At 44.6% G+C, this 19,762-nt stretch overlaps 2 protein-coding genes across 2 annotated transcripts; one reads left to right on the top strand and one right to left on the bottom strand.

Annotated features, from left to right (window-relative positions):
• Positions 1 to 479: 479 nt before the first annotated feature.
• On the bottom strand, positions 480 to 10,258 carry LOC118793547 (receptor-interacting serine/threonine-protein kinase 3-like). The gene is made up of 12 exons (XM_036551771.1): positions 10,189 to 10,258; positions 8,087 to 8,244; positions 7,048 to 7,369; positions 6,589 to 6,731; positions 6,426 to 6,475; positions 5,902 to 6,057; positions 5,524 to 5,606; positions 4,794 to 4,866; positions 4,209 to 4,252; positions 4,034 to 4,070; positions 2,942 to 3,250; positions 480 to 2,213 (listed from the first exon to the last, which is right to left on the bottom strand). Exons 2-12 carry the CDS (start codon positions 8,236 to 8,238, stop codon positions 1,888 to 1,890), a joined length of 1,695 nt encoding a protein of 564 aa, XP_036407664.1. The 5' UTR covers positions 8,239 to 8,244; positions 10,189 to 10,258; the 3' UTR covers positions 480 to 1,887.
• A 1,839-nt stretch (positions 10,259 to 12,097) lies between these two features.
• nagk (N-acetylglucosamine kinase) lies at positions 12,098 to 19,320 on the top strand. The gene is made up of 10 exons (XM_036551557.1): positions 12,098 to 12,134; positions 14,891 to 14,975; positions 15,273 to 15,371; positions 15,641 to 15,782; positions 15,869 to 15,979; positions 16,446 to 16,558; positions 17,129 to 17,216; positions 17,825 to 17,922; positions 18,019 to 18,097; positions 18,920 to 19,320. Exons 1-10 carry the CDS (start codon positions 12,106 to 12,108, stop codon positions 19,102 to 19,104), a joined length of 1,029 nt encoding a protein of 342 aa, XP_036407450.1. The 5' UTR covers positions 12,098 to 12,105; the 3' UTR covers positions 19,105 to 19,320.
• Positions 19,321 to 19,762: the final 442 nt, after the last annotated feature.

The raw sequence follows: 19,762 nt of genomic DNA, 5'->3' as shown, positions 1-19,762 counted from the left end.
CAAACAATCTCAAAAGAATTTACACTATGAATTGGTTAACAAATGATAATAGAAAATGCAATATTGTGATAAAATGACACAAAGGAAATTTAAAACATAAAATGCCAAATTAAAAGCACCAGCCATTTATCTATTCAATTCAATCCAGTTTTATATGTATAGCGCTTTTTACAACAAAAGTTGTCACAAAGCAGCTTTACATTGTTCCCAGGCCTGAAGTAGACAGTAATGGTTGCTACTGTCACTTTCCCCTACAGGCAGTATTTTACAAAATGATACCTCTCATTTGCAAACTGCTCTAATGCATTCAAAATAAAATGCAAAAAATTACATGAGCACATCAGAAATCAGTTATCTGTCATATGATTAAAAGTTCTTTCTGTTCATTTTAAAAAAGTTATTTTCTTAAGAAATGTTTTTTTTTTACACTGGCAACAAGATACGTTGTTAAATTAAGCAACTTACAAAACTTGGCGCGGTGCTCTGTCCCTGCATCTGAGAAAGAAGACACAACCCCCTTCTTATATCCCTGAATGTACATAGCACACTACTATCCCACTACTGGTGTTGTAAGGTACAGTGAATACCTTCTTGGCAGTGTTACATATTATAAGAATAATAATTCATATTTTCTTGGGTCTCCAGGAAAAGAATAAATGCCACTCAAAATTAACAATGCTAACTGATTCAAAACTCACCAAGCAACAGGAGCGGAAAACAGGACCATCTTCCCTGCCATGAGGGAAAAGGAAGATGCTCCCGAGTCCTTGTAAACAGCCTCTTGCTTGTTATTTAGTGTTCGACCTACATGGCACTGACAGCCACTGACAGCTGCTAGGGGTAAGCACTTCTACTTCTTTAAAGTTCTTTCGGAGGTTGTAATTTTGCCTCTGCCTTGAAGTACAGGGAGGTATAACATTCCAGCTTCCCCACGATCTCCCGTTGGGCCATCTGGACTGTGCACCGCTGACACACGACCTGACCTCTTGGACAGTCCATGACAGTGTGAAACATAAAAGGCTTTTCAGTCATGTGACATATGCAAACATGTGAATGAAAGGCAGGTTTCAGACTGCAAACAGGCATCGATACCGTGCGTCTAAAGACAGCGGAATCCAGCAAGGCAAACTGGTCTGAGAGTAGCACCGACAACAAGTGTGAATTTGCACTAGCACAGTCATACATACCAGCGTCTCACTAATTCACCACAGGTTGAGAGTATAGGAGCAATGCCCAGCACCTGTAATCTGCAGCATTTTCCTGTACAGCTTTGCTGTACTGGTCCCTTACAAACAGTAATTCAGTCCCTGGTTCCATTTGATTGGCTGATAGCACTGTTCATGGTTGCTGCCATCCTTTACGATGCGCCTGCAGTGACTACACGGGTAGAACGGTTCTTACAGTGACAATGGGCCTGACAATGGATGACAGAACTGGAATACTCCCTGCGGTGTCAACCGGTGACCGATTTCCAGGTCACACAAGGATGTAGGGATATGGGAATGTGAGAAAGGATGCATGGAACAGCTTGCCAGGATTTGCGGTGGAAGCAGAGACACAGTATCCCAGACGAGGTTGGAAAGGGTCGTCGATACGGTCAAGACTACGGATAAAACCATCATCCTAGCTGGACTGAATGGCTTGGTCACCTTATTAGCACTTTTGGTATCTAGCTCTGTACTCCTGTATCCTCATGCTGACATTCATCACACTCTGAAACATTTAGTAGAAAAGGGGCAATTCATTTAAACAGACGTATCTGAACATTAAAACTATAGAGGTATGAAGGCAATTCGGTTTACTCCCTACTCAGTTTCTAAATTAAATGTTACTCCACGTTTGGGTGAAGGTGTGGCCAGGTCTGTTTTCGGACACTGAGGGTTACCATCACTGGGAGTGCCCGCCAGCCTGGACCTGCTTCACAAAGGGCTCCAGCATCTGCTGCATCGCCGAGTCGTTGCGTGGGATCTTTCTCATCAGGGCTTGCGTGGCCAGGATGGAGTTGTTCTCCCCCAAATGCTCTATCATGAGGTCTGCCAGCTGCTGTCTCCCTGCTGTGTCCAGGTCTGCCCGGGGAATAGACCGGCACGGCGACCCAGAGGAAATTTTCATCAGCCATTTCATTCGACTGAACTGCGGGGCGGTGAGGTCATCCAGGATCTTCATCAGACCACGCCTCCAGGCCCCCCCGAAGATCAAAGTCTGACCAGCTCCTGGAACACATGGGGGGGGGGGCGCAAATACACCCCCAAGAAGACATGGTAAGGTCACAGCTGAGCTGAGAAGAACTGCACAGCATTAGAAAGCAGCACCCTTCATGCAATGCTACTGTAGCCCTGGGGCCTGGAGCTGCCTAGTTTCACTGCCTTGACCTTTGACCTCTCCTGACAGTTTTGGAAGAGTATGAAACAGCGCTGCTTCCCCACCACCAGGGAGTCAAGAAAAGCTGGAGGCAGCTGCAGCTAGCAGTATAATTTATGATTCACCTGTATGTTAATGCAGGTAATACAGTATGGCGAATTTGTTGAACAGCACAAGTATAAACATATAATTCCAAAATTAAAATTAAACACAAAAATGCTTTATCATTAACCCATGCCGTGAGACAAAGATAATGTGAATAGTCTCCAGCTTGCTTCTTTAATTCAGCCTCACACCCTCACAGCCTGATAGGGCTTCCACCATGACTGGGAACTAACTCCACCTTCTGCAGTTAGACAGCAAGCAGCCGCTCCAAACAGCTCATCCTCAGTGACTTTTCAGGAATTGTTTGCCATGATAAATCCTTCAACAATCTGCCGAAACTGACGCTGAAGACTCAAAGAGTGGCCGCTGCTTTCCAGGAATGCATGCGAGAAATGTAAGCTCAGTAATAAAGAGTCAACCGTGAAAAAGGTTAAGAATTCGCATAAGAGGTAATGTTATCACTAGGAGAGCTCACCAGCCTGGACCTGCTTCACAAAGGGCTCCAGCATCTGCTGCATCGCCGAGTCATTGCGTGGGATCTCCCTCATCAGGGCTTGCGTGGCCAGGATGGAGTCGTTCTCCCCCAAATGGTCCATCATTAGCTCTGCTAGCTGCTGTCTCCCTGCCGCCTCCAGCTCTTCACGGGGAATAGACTGGCACAGTGGCATCGTGGAGCTTCTCATTAGCGACTTCATTCGACTGAACTGCTCGCCGGTGAGGTCATCCAGGATATTCATGAGGCTAAGACTCCAGTCCCCCTCGGAGATCAAAGTCTGACCAGCTCCTGGAACAGAGGAAATCGGGGGGGGCAAACACACCCCCAGAAAACATGGTGATGTCACAGCCCAGAATGGGGATGTCACAGCTGTTTTTTTGCACTGGGAGATTGTGCTTAACAAATCATCTTGACTCTTTTGAGGAAACAACTAAATGTGTTAACTCAAATCAGGCTCATGATATTACAGATCTGGACATTCAAAAAGTGTTTGACAAAACACTGCATGAGTGAGTTATTACCAAGCCAAAACAGCTGTCTGTCTCTAAATCACCAGAGTCTGGTTATGCCTACTTTGATAATCTTAGCACTTCTGGAAGGGATAGCAGTTTAGCAGTAATTTACAGCATTGAAGGAATGGTGAAATTCATTTCTCTACCACACATTACTTCATCCTTGTAAGAATAAGAAAATACTTTGTAAGAATTTTTCAGTGAACTACCTGAATTAGCCTCACTTTTGAGTTCCATGCACCCAGCTCTGATAATGCTTGGTGATTTCAATATTCTTATTGATACCCCTGGTCTCAGTCTTTCAATTTTTCTAACTGGTCTCATGGATAGTTTTGGCCTCCCAACAACACATTGACTTTACCATCCACAACAAAGGCCATACTCATATATAATCATTGTAGCGCATTGTGTTAGAAATAAGAATGTATTATAATTAAAATTCATCATTGTTATTTTTACTATTCTGCCTCCCGTCCTCCCACTGTCTCTGTCTCCATCACAGGCATCCTCTTCCCCCTGCGCTTTTCTCTCCATTTTTATCAGTTAGGATTTTATTTACCTTCGACCTCGTGGTTTGTGGTCAGTCTTCCTGTTTCCTATGGAAGGCAGACAGTGACACAGGTCAGTCAGTTACAGCGCAGCCAAACCCCGAAGTGAAACATCACTCCCTAGAGGCAGATAAGTGTAAGTGCAGCTCACTGTAACTCAGTGATGATAAAAGGTGATCTGCTTACCTGAGTAGGAAGGGGCACCGTCTTCATACTCTCTGCTGGTGCAGCTTTGGTGAAAGAGGAGAGAAACAGCTCATTTTAACACCATCCTTTCCCTGAAGTGCCTTTTCTTTAGCACCACGCCACTCTCACAATTATTCAGTAGTGTTTTACAAATCATATTATGAATATTACTGTACACAAACATAACCACGACTCCTACGACATTCACTCATAATGTTATGAGAAAAATTATTTAAATTTTTTTTAAAAATTAAAATATATATTTAAAAAATTAAAATAAAAAATAAAGGAAACATTTAAAAATTATTAGTAAAATTAATAAATATTTCTGAAAAATATTTCATTATGCATTTTTGAGAAGCTGTTACTACATATCAGATACTGCTGTGTGTGTAATAGCTGTCCCGTGTCGAGCTGTTAAGCAGTGTCTGACACTGGTACAAGTCTTTGACTTTATTCTGAAGAAAAGCAGAAGGGTTAACCCTACGCTGGCGAGTTCCGCTGTGTTTGAGCGACACCTGTTACAGCCCCACCAGCGACGCAGAGGCCTGAAACAAACTTATGCGAGTGTTTTGAAGGCAGTACCTCTGACAGGGGACTGAGCAGGAAGGACCGGGACAGCATCGACAGCATCCATGCAATCCTCACCCTGCGAATCCTGCAGGGAAACGAGAAAGCACTTCAGTGAAAAAGGGAAAAAGAAAAAGACGCGTCTGTGACTGTCTGTGTGCAGCGTGTGGAGGAAGTGGTGTGCAGCCGCTGTGAGGCCCACAGGTACACTTCCTGTTAGCCCGCTCAAACTACGCATGATGGAAAATTATTTCCCAAACTATGAACGCGAGATTCCCCATGTACGGTCCTTTCAGGCCACGCTGCAACAGCTCTTGGGGAGTAAGAGTGAAGATTAATCCCGCCAATGCTTTAGAGACAGTGGGCAGACATCCCAAAGCAACATATAATCAGTATTATTCAAAATTATCACTACTTCACATTTTAAAATTGTGTGGAATTTTGCTGTTTATATTGGCATGTTCATTTTAACTGATTATTGCAATATTGCTTATGTCAGTGTGTACATTGTTGTTGATATTGTGTTATATACTTCACGTTTCTGAAGCTGCTTTGGCAGTATCATACACTATACCATCACAGAGAGACAGAAAAAGAGACAGCAGTAATGTCAGTGTGACAGAAACTGCGGTGACGCTACAGCTAGGCTGCAGTAATGACAGTGTTACAGTAATGACAGTGTTACAGTAATGAAAGCATGGCTGCAGTAATGACAGTGTTACAGTAATGAAAGTGACTGCAGTACCAGTAATAACTGCACTTTGTAGACGGCGGCATTTATCCCACGCTTGTGCTGCTCAAACACCTTCTCTGTCACCGGCAGGCAGTCTGAATACACAACAGCAACAAATAACACCAAAAACACAACAGCAACACAACATCAAATACAATCAATACAGAACTGTACATTAATATGCAATGACTTGACACTGACAAAGAGAGTGACTTCATCTGACACACTGAGGGAGTGACTGAAACACACTGACTGCCACACTGAGGGAGTGACTGACACACTAACACATTGAGGGAGTGACTGACACACTAACACACTGAAGGAATGACTGACTGACACATCGATTGACCAAGTCTGACTATGACTGACCGAGTAACTCCTTCCTCTTACCTTTAAAGAAGGGCCTTTTTTCAGGGTTGGAGTCCCAGCAATTCTTCATGAGCTCAACCAGGCTTCCCAGACCCTCCACCCTTCCACTGTCCACTGCTGCCATGTCCGGCCTGGCTCCATCAGGGACCCCTACCTTAACCAGAGTGGACCAAGCATCTGAGAGAGAGGGAGACATGACAGTAATGGAGAGGAGGAAAGGAGAGGAAGAAGAGAGGACAGAGAGGAGCAGAGGACAGGAAGAAAGGGAGTGGTGGGGAAGGGAGGAGAGGAAAAGGAGAAGAAAGGAGAGAGAGGGAGTGAATTTGTGTCTGTGCACATGTATGTATGTGCCTTTGTCCATGAATGTGTGGGTGTGTTTGCGTGCGTGTGTACATGCTTGCATGCAAGCATGCATGAGTGCACATGTGTTTCTATGTGTGTACATGCATGCATGTGTATCTGTGCATGGGTGCATGTGTGCACATGTGAGTGGGTGTGTGAGTGCATGCATGCATGTGTGGATGTGTGCGTACAGTGCTACTCACGGCAATACGGCTTCTCCCCTGTGATGATAGTCCAGAGAAGAACAGCATAGCTACAACAGAGGAAGGGCAGAAATCAGAACTTGAGGGGTGGGGATTTGGGGAGGGGGAGGTCAGGGACCTGTTGATATTAGAACTTGGGGGTGAGGGGTTCAGGAATCAGTACCTGTAGACGTCAAACTTAGGAGTTGGTTTGTATGAGAGGTCGAAGGCCTCGGGGGGCATGAACTTAGTGGTACCGCCTCCCTCCTCCTGTTTGGACCCCGTGGAGGAAATTCTGAGCAACTTGGCCAAACCGAAGTCTGTGAGCTACAGAAAAACAGCCAGCATTATTATCATTATTATCCATCTCATATGTGCCAACCCCAGTGATCAGGTGTGGAGCGGTGGTAAGGAGCAGGGTCTGTAACCGAAAGGTTGCTGGTTCACTTCCCCTCTGGAGGACTGCTGTTGAACCCAGAATTGCCTCAGTAAATATCCAGCTGCATAAATGAATACCATGCAGGAACTGTAGCGTATGTAAGGATAAGAGGATGAGAGTGTCTGCTATACAGCAATGTAATGTGATATAATGTAATGTAATGTAATCCGAGGCCTGCGCGTGCGACTGAGACCAGGGACTCGCCTTGACGCTGAGGCCGTCGTCCAGCAGCACGTTGCCGGGTTTGAGGTCACAGTGCAGCAGCGGTGGGTTTAGACAATGGAGAAAGTTCATGCCCAGAGCGATCTGATGGGCCAGCCGAAAGGCCAGGGGCCAGGGCGGGGGTCCACTGAGCCTCTCCTGCAGAGATGCCAACGAGCCCCTCTCCATAAACTCCATCACCAGCCCCACCCGGGATGAGGGGCCTTCGTCTGGGGGAACGCCTTGGTACACCCCCAAAATACGCAGCACATAGGTGCTCCCTCCCTTACGCATCAACTCCGCCTCTTTAAGGAGGGAGGAGCCTCTGAGAGAAGGAGAGAAGGAGAGAAAGGAAGAGACTTCAGCTTTAACATTTACACAACATTAACATTTGTTAAAAAGGAGCAGTTTTATCAGAGAAAAAAATGGCAAAAAAGCTACATTAAAAAGGAAACCCAGGAAAAACACTGCTAGTACTAAGTTTTCATTTTCATCATTTTGACAAAGTATCATTCATGGCCCATTCCAGTTTAAAATTCATGCACATTTTGTCATTTGACAAAACAAGCATGTTCAAGTTTCGGTCTGGCCATTATCATTGTCTTCAAATGTACAACCATATCACTGACTCCCTCCCTGTCTCTTCAGGCCTGGTTAGATCTATATATTCCAATTTTACTGTTCCAAAAATGTGATTAGTGAGCATGTATAGTTTTTCTCTTCCTTGTATTTCAACCCAAAATAGAAGCAAGCAAGAGAAATGCACTCTGAACTTATCCAACTAGTTTCGCACTACCTCATCAATCACATTCCACAACTTAACGATGGAGGAATTTGGGGCAGGAGAGGAGGAGGTGCCTCTGTCTCACCCCCTCCTAGGTCACAGAAGTCACACAGCCTGTCTGACTGCTCTCTTTGGCTCACCAGATCTTATTGTGGTGGCCTTTTTTATATTTTAGGGCTGCAGTTTTTCCCTTGCTGTAGTTTGTACATCTGCGTTTCAGGCAGAGATCAGAGTGTTATAGTGTGCCTGTGGTATTACCCATCGTCATAGTGCAGCATCTTGACAGCCACGTCCACCCCCCATTCTGTGTGCTTGGCCTTGTAGATCTGTCCGAACCCCCCAGAGCCAATCACATCCAAGAACTGCAGGCTGCTGTTACCAATCAGCACCACCGAAGCTGGGTAGGCCATTCCTCACTAGGAAGGAAATAGAGGACATTAGTCACTACACTTATAGTGCACTGAGAGAGAGGGTTAATACAATACATAGACACTAACTGGATACTACAATGCATTAACACTGCACAGACAGAGACAGACAGATAACACAGTATATATACACTGACTGGACACTCCAGTACATTAACACTGCACTGAGAGAGAGAGGTGTAAGATTATAGTACTTCTAACTTCTGAACCACATCCAGAAAACTGTTAACCTGATGGCCTTATTATCATAGTTACAAAGGAAGCTCCACACCTCTTGGCGCCACGTTACAGTTGGAGCCAAGAGCAATTGATTAAGGCAGGCAACAGCCATCAAGTGTAGCATACAACCGGGAGTGGGCAATTGGCAACCATCACCACACAAAGGGGCGGTCAGCATCAAATCCCAGATCCCGCTTTGCATTGGGAACACAGGTTGATGTTGCAACAGTGTAAACCTATTGTTTGTTGCCATTTGTTTCATGGTATAAAAGGCCGATCACAGTAACAGTTCTCTGAGTTAAAGGTTTGCAGGCAGAGACGCTGCCGGATTCCATCGCCGAATAAAGCTTTTTCTCCAAGCGCGTTTTTGGTCCGGTTCGTTTACTTTTAAAATTAGAAGAAAATCCAACAGAGCGTTAATACAATATCCAATATATACACTTTTAAAAGTTGTTACTAGCAGCTGTGAAATGAAATTGCACATGAACATTGATGCATATGCAAACTGAATGCAAAAGAAAAAATATTGCCTTCCAGCATTAATCTGGCAATCTTTGCCCAAGATTTCCTATTATCGCATACTTCCGCAACTTCGCTATTTTGAGTTCATCTTTTGTCTTGATGTCGAAATCTCAGGCGCTATTACAGTTAAACAATACTTCCAACACCGTGAACTAACGTTATAAGAAGAGCAGTGAAGAAGTGAAGTACTCTGGGGCACACAAACATAGATGTGTCCGAGTGCACACCGGCACCCTGGGAGAATGGCACACGCACACCCGCACTTCGGGTTGACGCAGGTGTACCGCAGCGGAAAATTTACATTTACATTTATTTATTTGGCAGACGCTTTTATCCAAAGCGACTTACAAAAGTGCATACAGCAAGTATAGCGACAGTACGGGGACGGGATGTGTACAGTTCCACAATGAGACAGTTCTCAGCTGAGAGCAAAGACTGTTTGAGGACACAGTACTATTAGACTTGTACAATTACAGCCTATAGGGCAACTCATACGATACACTTTCAAACGGCAAACTTCACTACTGTATCACACACAGTGGCGAAACGGGGCTGGCTGACAGGACGGCCACGGCCATACAATCACCGGTGCTCATACAGCTGGGTTTCTAAAACTACATCACGCGACAGTACATAGTACACAAAACATAGTATACAGTAGCCTGATAGTAGCAAAAGATACCATACACACTGATGAAACGGGCTGGCTGACAGGACGGCGACGGCCGTACAGTCACTGCTAGAACACGCTTCCACAAGGTATCTTTCTAGCTATGCGCAACATTTCATTATACAGTACACTACCCATTCAGCAGTCAAGGAATCATCGGCAGCTACTGCACATACGTACAGCTGTCCATTTTTAGTAAGGAACGTTATGAAAACAGAAATCTAATAAGCGCTTATTTTGTATTTGATTACAACACTGAAAAAGTTTACCTAAACAAAGCACCGAAATATTTCCTCGGACCGAAACCCACGGCAAAATACAGCATGACACCCTTTCCTGCATTACACATGGATTCATAGCAACTTAGGTGAAACTCACAAAAATAAGCGTTATATTTGAAAATTACAAACACGTGCACACGTGCGTACACAATTATACCGTAAACAGTCACCAAATGCACAAGTGAATATTCAAAGAAAAGCGCTACTTTTGCAACTTATTTACACGGAGAAAGTACCTACCTACCTCCTCACACAAGGCCGTCTTTAGAGTGAAGGAGGGCGTAACGACCGCGCAAATAGGGCAGAATGCTGAAAACCGAAAGTTGATTTATTTCAAATGAAACAATATGTTCAGCTAGATCAGGAGAAACACCTTATTTTAAACATTTGAAGTTTTTGAGAGTAACCATTTTTTTTTGTAAAGTTATAAATCGGGAACGAAAGGAAATACTTTTTTTATACCACCTTCTCCATTGTGGAAGTGGTACGGTCTTACGATCGAACTTGCCCAAGAACTTGCAATTTGGGGTCCGCGGGCTACGCCGCACTCCCGCTGCCACATTCTTCCGGGTAAGATGACGCGCCCCTTAAAACTGATGTTCCACCAATGAAAACGAATAATAAAACCCTACCTTAGACACATCATCTGTTTGTGGGTCTGTTTATTTAGAGAAGTACCTTTCTGTACTGACAGAAGTTACCTGTTTACTGATTTACCCACGCAAAGCACCCACCACAGCATCGCACTGTCTCACCTGCCGTCCGTCCTCAGAGTTTACCAAGTCTGTGTACAAACTACCCACTCCTTTCACGCAGGGAAAGAGATCTTCTAGCGCTGAAACGAATAATATAATAAAACAGAAGGTAAAATACCCCAGAACATTCCCTCCCCGAGTTCGCGCTTCACAAAGTGTGGCAGGCGTTCACAGGAACCCAATGAGGGCCCACCATGCAGGAACGAAGGCACGAACTTGATTGATCGAGATTCCTGCATATACGAACAATCGCTCTCACGAACAATCGCTGTCATTGTACAGTTTACAATGACAGCGTAACCAGATTTTTTTTTAATAAAACGTACAGTTCCGACCTCGCAATCAGTTTTTTTTTCTTTCCAAAAACAACGCATCCAACAAAATATAGGTTGCAGAACATGGCAAATTTTATATAACCATTGGCAATGCAATCACTCCGTGATGCTCACAGTACTCGGCTTCGCCCCCTGGCTGGTCACAGTGCTAGTAGTCGCAATAGCGCACACCCTCTCGTGTATTATTGCTTTAATATTCATTTTTTTGGCCTACAGTACAATTATTAGGCAACTATAATGATAGTTTTTTCAAATAATTGCGTAGTTCATTGTAAACATTTTTGAGCATTTGCGATGTTTTACAGTCTGTATTTTGTTAGATGTTTTATTAGGTGTTTTATTCTTGATCGCTAGCTTTTATGAACGTTGGCAGGGTAACTGCGCAAGGTATCACCATAACACTGACATACCGTTTTATCAGGTAATTTGGACATGGTGGTTCGGGGATATTAATGTTTTACTGCTTTTGTAGTCTGTTGTAACTGTAATTGTCTGCAGGCCTACACACTAAAAAGTTTGATCCGGGTATCGTGTATAATGACTGCATTAGGTACAGGCTGAACTGTTACCTGCGTTCGACGCGTGTCCCGTGTGTGAGCCGGGGGTAGATTTTTTTTTCTCTTTCGTCTAACCTGCGCGCGCGTAATTGGTTATATTTTATGTTTGAAGGCATTAGCTACCATGTTATATGAATTTTATATTTTCTGCATTATATATTAAACTTTATAATACATAATAATATAATGTTATATTTATAATATAATAATGTAATATATTATATTGTTATATGTCATTGTATTCCACTCAATCTGTGCCATAACCCCCCCGGGACACACAGACACACACATTGATCTTCCTTCTTATTTGTGGGTGGGTCACAACTGGTGTACCAAGTCAAGTTTCCACACCCTATAAAGTAATATAGTGCGGTAATTTTTTTATGCGAAGCCTACAAACAATATAATAAGAGTCATTAAGTGTCAAAGTGCATAGACCATCTCCAGCACAGAGATTTCCGTGGACGAATACCCGTGACGTGTCACATGACAAAACCAGGAAGCCAAATCATGGTCTCCGTGTACGGCGGTGTTGAAGGGTAAGAAAATATTGGTTAAATCAAATTCTCCAAACTTTTAACAATTCTTTTATTCTCTCTGTGTCTTTGACACGTGTCGTTACTTGTATCATGGCATAATTCAATGCGATCAGCATTGCACTGGGTTAATTCATTGATTTAAAGTCAACTTGAGAAAACACTGCTTAGTAGCAAGACTGTAGGTACTTACGCTACTGTCCAGCTCCTGCAGCGTTATAAACGCGAATTAGCTAGTTTGCTAGCTAGCTACCACGGTTTGACTGAACGTTTGCTGTGTCTTACCTAAATGCACTGCTATCATTGTATCTGTCTGCATTTTATTTGTTAGTGGAATGGCTTCTCACGATCTCTGGTAATTGTAGTTTTCAGTTGAACGGATGACGCTCTCCCCTCAATCAGAATAGTACCATTAGGTAGCTACATAGCCCGCTATATTGTTTGGAATGACCTTATTTTTTATTTTATTATTTACTTAGGTGTTCAAGCTTGTAATTTTTGCACGGCGTTTTAGAGCATCGGAGATAACGCTAGAGCCACTAGGGTTCAGCCAGCATTCTCCTGTCTGTCTCTCTGTGAGTGCTTTCTCACTTTATTCTACCTGCCTGTCTGCGTGTCAGCGTTCTCAGAAGCAAGGCTCTCTCTCTCTCTCTCTCTCTCTCTCTCTCTCTCTCTCTCTCTCTCTCTCTCTCTCTCTCTCTCTCTCTCGCTCTCTCTCGCTCTCTCTCTCGCTGTCGCTCAAATTCAAATGAGCTTTATTGGCATGACAAAAACTCCATTTGTATTGCCAAAGCATTTCTACATACATGGAAACAAACAAACAACAAATACAGAAGTGTGTGTGGTGTGTCTGTGTGTATGTGTGTGTGTGTGTGTGTATATGTGTGTGTTTGTGTGTGTGTGTGTGTGTGTGTGTATTTATTTCTTGAAGTGTTTTACCGATGGAGTGACTCTCTTTCTCTGTGGCAGGCATCCACATACCTAGCTGCGACTCTGGCACTATCTTGTTCCTCGCCTAGTAATATTCTTAGAACCTTACTGTCCTCAAACTTTTCAAAGTCTGGGAAGATTGTTTTGAATTCAGGAAAGAATTCCTTCCGGATATCTTTGAATTTGCAGCATTCACTCAAGAAATGGAGCTCTGTTTCTATCATGCCCTGGCTGCAATGGGTACATAATCTCTCTTCTGTGGGCAGCCAGGTTTGCCTGTGTCTGCCTCTTTCAATAGCCAGGGTATGGTTGCTTAGTCTATACCTGGTCAAGGTTTTCCTTTGTTTTGTGTTAGACACTGTGGATAGGTAGTCTGCTACAGTGTATTCTCTGTTTAGGGCCAAATAGCATTGAAGTTTACTTTGACTTTTTGTTGTTTCAATCCAGTATGTCAGATCTTTCTGTGTTTTTATAATTTGGTTAGGCCGAATTGTTTGTGCAAGGGTGGCATAGTCCTGAGGCTGATTGTTAGTTGTATTAGTCTGGTTATTCTTGTTAGTCGTATTAGTTTTATGTGAGCCTCAAGACTAGCTGGCAGAGGGGACTTATTTTTGTGCTCATCGCTTGGCTTTTCAGGACTTTAAAACAATAAGCGTTGGGGTCACTTGATTGGAGATGTTTCCAGAATTTGATGGCTCATTTCTCAATTTTAATTGATAGAGGATATTGGCCTAATTCAGCCCTGCATGCATTGTTAGGTGTGCTCCTCTGTACTTTGAGGATACACTTGCAGAACTCTGCATGCAGGGTTTCAACTGGGTGTTTGTCCCATTTTTCAAACCCATTGTACATGAGTGGACCCCACACTTCACTGCCGTGTAATGCAATTGGTTCTATGACTGATTGGAAAATTTTGAACCAGATTCTAATTGGTATGTCAAATTGGATAGATTTTTTAATGGCATAGAAAGCCCTTCTTGCTTTCTCTTTCAAGTCATTCACAGCCAGGTTAAAGTTACCGGTTGTAGTAATCTTCAGCCCAAGGTATGTGTAATTTTTTGCATGTTCGATTGTTTTTGAACCGAGGGTGAATTTTTTTTCCCTGACATCTGGATTTTTTCTGAAATGTTAGTATTTTTGTTTTTGGGGGGTTAATAGTCGGGGCCCAGGTCTGACAGAATTTGTGCAAGAGATTTAAGTTCTGCTGTAGACCCTCTTCTGTTGGAGACAGCAGGACCAAGTCGTCTGCAAAAAGAAGGAATTTAATTTCGGAGTCATTTAATGAGAGACCAGGTACTGCTGACTGCTCGAGTCTTTTTGCCAATTCATTAATATAAATATTGAAGAGGGTCGTGATAGTGGGCAGCCCTGTCTCACACCCCGTTCTTGAGTGAAGAATTCTGTTTGTTTGTTTCCAATTTTAATTGCACATTTGTTTTTTGAGTACATTGATTTTATTATGTTATATGTTTTTCCCCCTACACCAGTTTCAATAAGTTTAAAAAATAATCCATCATGCCAAATTGAATCAAAGGCCTTTTGAAAATCTAAAAGCAGGCAAATATTTTGGCTGTATTTTGGTTTACATATTTGTAGATTAGGGTGTGTAGGGTGAAAATGTGATCTGATGTTCTGCATTTAGGTGAAAAACCAATTTGACTTCTACTCAAGGCATTGTGTTTGATAAGGAAGTTTATAATTCTGTTCAAAATGCTACAAAATAATTTCTCTCTCTCTCTCGCTCTCTCTCTCTCTCGCTCTTTCTGTCCGTTTGTCCGTGCATCCGTCCGTGCGCGCGTATTGGTGACCGGATCTGTCTGTTCCCCCAGAGGTGGGACTCACTCCAAAGCTGTGCTGGTGTCAGAAAATGGGGAGATCCTTGCAGAAACAGATGGACCCTCTACCAATCACTGGGTAATAGATTTTTATGCTCCAAGTTGATTTGTTGTATTAGTGTCTGTGTATTTTATTGTGCTGTCTTGTGTTTTGTGGGTGTGTATGTATGTATATGTGTTTCTATTTTCATGGGGCAGGTGGGCTGTGTGTATTTATTGATGCCATGTTTCAAGCTGGTGTTGGGAGTATTGGTAATATGATTTATTTGTAGAATGTTGTGTGTTTGTGTGGTTGATGTATTATGTATTGAAGTGCATGTTGATAGTGTTGTGTGTGTTGAGAGAGTGCTGACAGTGTGTTGATTCTCTGTTTCAGCTGGTGGGTGTAGATAAATGCATAGAGGCCATCAATGACATGGTGCGGAGAGCCAAGAGCCAGGCAGGCCTGGACCCAGACACACCCCTCTGCTCACTGGTTGGTCAGAACGCCCCCTCACTCAACAAGATTTCTGCCACTGTCCAATCAAAATCACTTCCTTATTCCCTGCTGTATAAATACAACACACAGACAGCACGTGATCTCACACGTTATCAGAAATCCATGATTCTGTTGAGATGAGAGAAGTAGGATGCTGTAATCTTTCATTTGTGTATGTGTGTGTGTGTGTGTGTGTGCGTGTGCGCATGTGTGTATGTGTGCACGTGTGTGTGTGTGCGTGTGTGTGCGTGTGCGGTTGTTAACAGGGCATGTCTCTGAGTGGGGGCGAGCAGCCTGATGCCATTCAGAAGCTCATCTGCGAGATGAAGGAGAAGTTTCCCCAGCTGAGCAACAGCTACCACATCACCACGGACGCCATCGGAGCCATGGCAACGGCCAGCGAGCACGGTACTGCTCAGACAGTGCAGCTCTGTGCCTATGAGCCATCGTATGGCTCTGACCTCTCAGTGCGATCTCCCTCTCTGTTCCACTAGGGGGCGTGGTTCTGATATCCGGGACCGGCTCTAACTGTAAGCTCGTGAACCCTGACGGGTCTCAGGTGGGCTGCGGAGGCTGGGGACACCTGATGGGCGATGAGGGCTCAGGTAACTGTGCAAAGCTCCCATAGTCGAGCAGGAGAGAGCTGAGAGGACACCTCTTATTTGTGAACTTCAGCATGCATACAGACCTCCAGCCAACACAGGCAGTACTGAAGCCACCCTGAGCACACACACATTACCAGCCAGTGATGTTTGTGATTACAGGATATTTGCCTGGCTTTACTGTGACTCGTTCTTAATAATTAATATCAATAATATTGTTAAAAACAACAAAGACAGAACAGAAGGTGATCTGTGTGGTTGTTGGAATACACCACTTCCTGATCCAGTAAGGACACACAGTTGTTGATCCAGTAAGGATATATGGTTCTTGATGCGGTAAGAACAGCCAGGTTATGATCCAGTAAGGACACAGAGTTAGTGATCCAGTAGCGACACAGATATGAGCAGGGGAAGCTGATGGAAACGGCACAGCTGTGCGTGGAGTTGAAGGGGTTAATTCTCTCCTCAGCTTACTGGATCTCACACCTGGCCGTGAAGACAGTGTTTGATGCGATGGACAACCTGAGCACGCCCCCTCATGACATCACACACGTCAAGAAGGCCATGGAGGAGTACTTCCAGGTTGGAGGTCCCCACGGATAAGCACTGGGTGCCATTTTTTGCCTGTCACAGTACCGCAATGTCCCGCTTAGAGCCAACATACTAACCCAGCTGAGCAGTAATGAAAGCGAAGAGAGAATGCGCACAGCAGAGACAGTTGATGATGTCATCAGCTCTGACACGCTGGGAAACAGCGGTAACGCTGCTGCTGATCAGGCCTTTTACCCGTTGCAGAGCAGGGAGCTGGTTACTGACTGCAGAGCCAGTGCTGGACTGTGACATCTCACTGTCCATGAGCAGGGACACGACGACTCCCTTCACAGATCGGTCTGACACGGTTCCCTGATGCGTCAGGCTTCACTTTTACCCGCACATTCAGCCACACGTCCTCTGTTTAAGTCGTTTCGGCAATTTACTCTCGTGTTGCTGACATGAATACGGGGTACGTCAGTGCACAAAACGAGCACTACCCCCAAAAATATATGCATGTATCCCATAGTGCAGTGTTGTTTGTGCAGTCCAGTATTTTCAGTAATGCGTGTAGTTTTTTTTTCCTCCTCCCTGCTGTAACACTGTCTGTCTCCTGTGCAGGTGTCAGGCAGGATGGGCCTGCTTCCCCACCTCTACAGAAACTTCCAGAAGTCCCACTTTGCAGGTTTCTGCAGGAAGTTGGCTGAAGGTGAGACACAGTAGTTACTTCCTCCAGTTTTCTTGTTTCTCTCATGCTCCATCCCCCAATCTGTCTGTCTGTCTGTCTCAACTGCTTATTCTCTCTCTCTCTCTCTCTCTCTCTCTCTCTCTCTCACTTAGTTCATTTTTTCTAATTCACTTTGCTTTATTGCCAAACCTTTGTAAATATATTGCCAAAGTGTAATACACAGAAGAGAAAGAAACTAACAAATATACATTTAAACTAATGATCACATGTTGAGAATCGAAACATCAAATGAAATAGATGCTGATTATTGTAACTTTACAATTAAAAAATAAAGCAGTTGTCTGTTTAATTGTATATGTATTATTAGTCGGGCTGGTTGCTCACTGTCCCTTGGCCCTCATCTTGCCCCAGGTGACTCTGGGTAACTTGGTCTTCACAGCATTGGGCCTCACAGGCTGGTTCCAGTGTGCTGTCAGTGAATGGAGATGAGCTGTGTGTGCACTGAGGCAGAAGTATGTCACAGACGGGTAGAAGGAAAATACACAGTGGCATTAGTAATACTACTGTCCTGATTCTGAGGCAGTCCCATTGTGTGTGCGTGTGCGTGCGTGCGTGTGTCACTGATCCAGGGGCTGCTGCCGGAGATGCACTGTGTCAGTACGTGTTCACCAAGGCGGGAGCAATCCTCGCTCAGCACATTGTGGCCGTCCTGCCCAAAGCCCACCAGGTGAGGGCGCTCAGAAGCCATTGGAGTTTGTCTTCGTAGAGATCATGTTCCTGTGTTTGAGATGTAAATGAGATGCTCTCTCTCTGTCTGGTGCAGGCCCTGTTCTTGGGAGAGCGCGGGCTGCCCGTCCTCTGTGTCGGGTCAGTGTGGAAAAGCTGGGAGCTGCTGAAACCAGGTGAGTGTGACAGGTGTGTGTGTGTGTGTGTGTGTGTGTGTGGGGGGGATGTGACAGGATTTTTCTGCTGCATTTTGGGAAATGAGAAATGAGATGGCACACATTGACAGCCATTTACACCGGTCCGTCTGAAACTTACAAAATCGTACAATAGTTTGTTCCCGCTCAAAAATAGCTTTGTAACTCTATGCATTACTGCGCACATGGAGAAATCAGCGGCCGTACTACCACATACAAAAGTAAGCTCGCAGTGGCTGCACCTTATAGAATGTCACCTTTGTAGGAGTTGCTAACACAAAAAGAAGAAAGAATTTGCTCTTTACAATGCATATGGAATGCGCAATGACCATAGCAACAGTAACCATTTACCTTCAGGCGACAGCCCTACTGAGGCCAAAGTGCACGCGCTTCTCTTTCTGCAAGTACTTTGTGAAGTTGGAGACAGATCAGTGTAAAGTGCTGTGGTCTCTGCCAGGTGTTATCATCCTGACAAGCAGCAGATGGGTCTGTTGACAGCTGCATGGATTTCACAGCAGTCTGTGCTTTATTCATGTTGCTGCAAGTCTACAGCTGTGAGCCACCAGGCCCAAAATGCAGTTTTTGCTGAGAGACTCCGAGGATGCAGTGTTAGTCTTTAAGGGCCAAAGACCAAAGGGGCTAAACTACATTCTTGTGTTCTCCATTGTACAGGCAATAGTTCAGTCTCAGATCAAATGATGTCCATTACCCGCTGGTGGCTTCAGTTCACAGCAGCAACCCGTATGACGGCTGAACTTTCACACAGTAGTACCCCTGAGACTTTGTGTCTTGTCTCCCTGTAAGGCTTCATCGAGGTGCTGTCCAAGACGGCTGGCAGTCACTTCACAGGGTACAGCCTTCTGACGCTGCAACAGTCCTCAGCACTAGGGGGCGCCAGCCTGGGTGCCAGGAGCGTAGGGTTCAAGCTCCCCCTTGACTACGCTGCCAACACTCATGTTTTCTACAGCTGCTCCTTCACTGGCCAATGAGAATGCAGTCCCATTCACCTCAAAAGCCCACGGAAGTTACCACTGCCCCCGCCGGGACCAGCCAACCTGCTCTGCCATCCAGCTATACTCCATCCAACCACACAGTGGTGCTGTTTACCAGCAAATCAGTACTGTGCGATATTGTTGATGAGCCGTTTTGCGTTTGCAATTTTGTATTTTTCGTATTGCTTTTGAATGGTAAAGATTTGGAGGGAATTGACTGGTGGTGTTTTTATTGACTCACCCACACATCCAGTGTCCCAGGCAGATTCTGTCAGGCTCAGACCCATCTGTAAAATGTGAGGGTGCATGCATATTTCACCTGGAGACTGTACCAGCACCGGTCATCTCATTCGCTGAGTTGACCAACAGCAGTCACAGCCATCATCCTCATCATCACCTGCTAACAGAAGCACCTAACCACCCTGTATCACCCAGCCAAGACAGCATCCTCTCAGGAACACATGTAACACAGTGGAAGTCCAGAGGCTTCACTCTTCAAAACTTACCCTGAGTGAAGCCAACTCCTAGACAGCTGCAGGGGGTTTAAGATCCACTGTGGGACCTGAGTGCTGATAAACTCAACCTGACTGAACCTCAGATTTACCCCCTGTGTGAAGTAAAAGGAATCACCAAAGCAGACAGACATGACATCCTA

Source organism: Megalops cyprinoides, chromosome 18, assembly GCF_013368585.1.
Source record: "Megalops cyprinoides isolate fMegCyp1 chromosome 18, fMegCyp1.pri, whole genome shotgun sequence".
In the NCBI taxonomy this organism is placed as follows: Eukaryota; Metazoa; Chordata; class Actinopteri; order Elopiformes; family Megalopidae; genus Megalops; species Megalops cyprinoides.
This window is presented reverse-complemented; position numbering and strand designations above follow the sequence as displayed.

Excerpts from the sequence above, each read along its gene's own strand:
- LOC118793547 (XM_036551771.1), bottom strand. The coding sequence starts at position 8,238 with ATGGCCTACCCAGCTTCGGTGGTGCTGATTGGTAACAGCAGCCTGCAG. Across the intron at positions 6,732-7,047 it reads ACGACGGCCTCAGCGTCAAG|CTCACAGACTTCGGTTTGGC; the intron begins GCGAGTCCCTGG and ends GTTTTTCTGTAG. Across the intron at positions 4,071-4,208 it reads CGGTGCCCCTTCCTACTCAG|GAAACAGGAAGACTGACCAC; the intron begins GTAAGCAGATCA and ends TGCCTTCCATAG.
- nagk (XM_036551557.1), top strand. The coding sequence starts at position 12,106 with ATGGTCTCCGTGTACGGCGGTGTTGAAGG. Across the intron at positions 16,559-17,128 it reads CCATGGAGGAGTACTTCCAG|GTGTCAGGCAGGATGGGCCT; the intron begins GTTGGAGGTCCC and ends TCTCCTGTGCAG. Across the intron at positions 18,098-18,919 it reads CTGGGAGCTGCTGAAACCAG|GCTTCATCGAGGTGCTGTCC; the intron begins GTGAGTGTGACA and ends TCTCCCTGTAAG.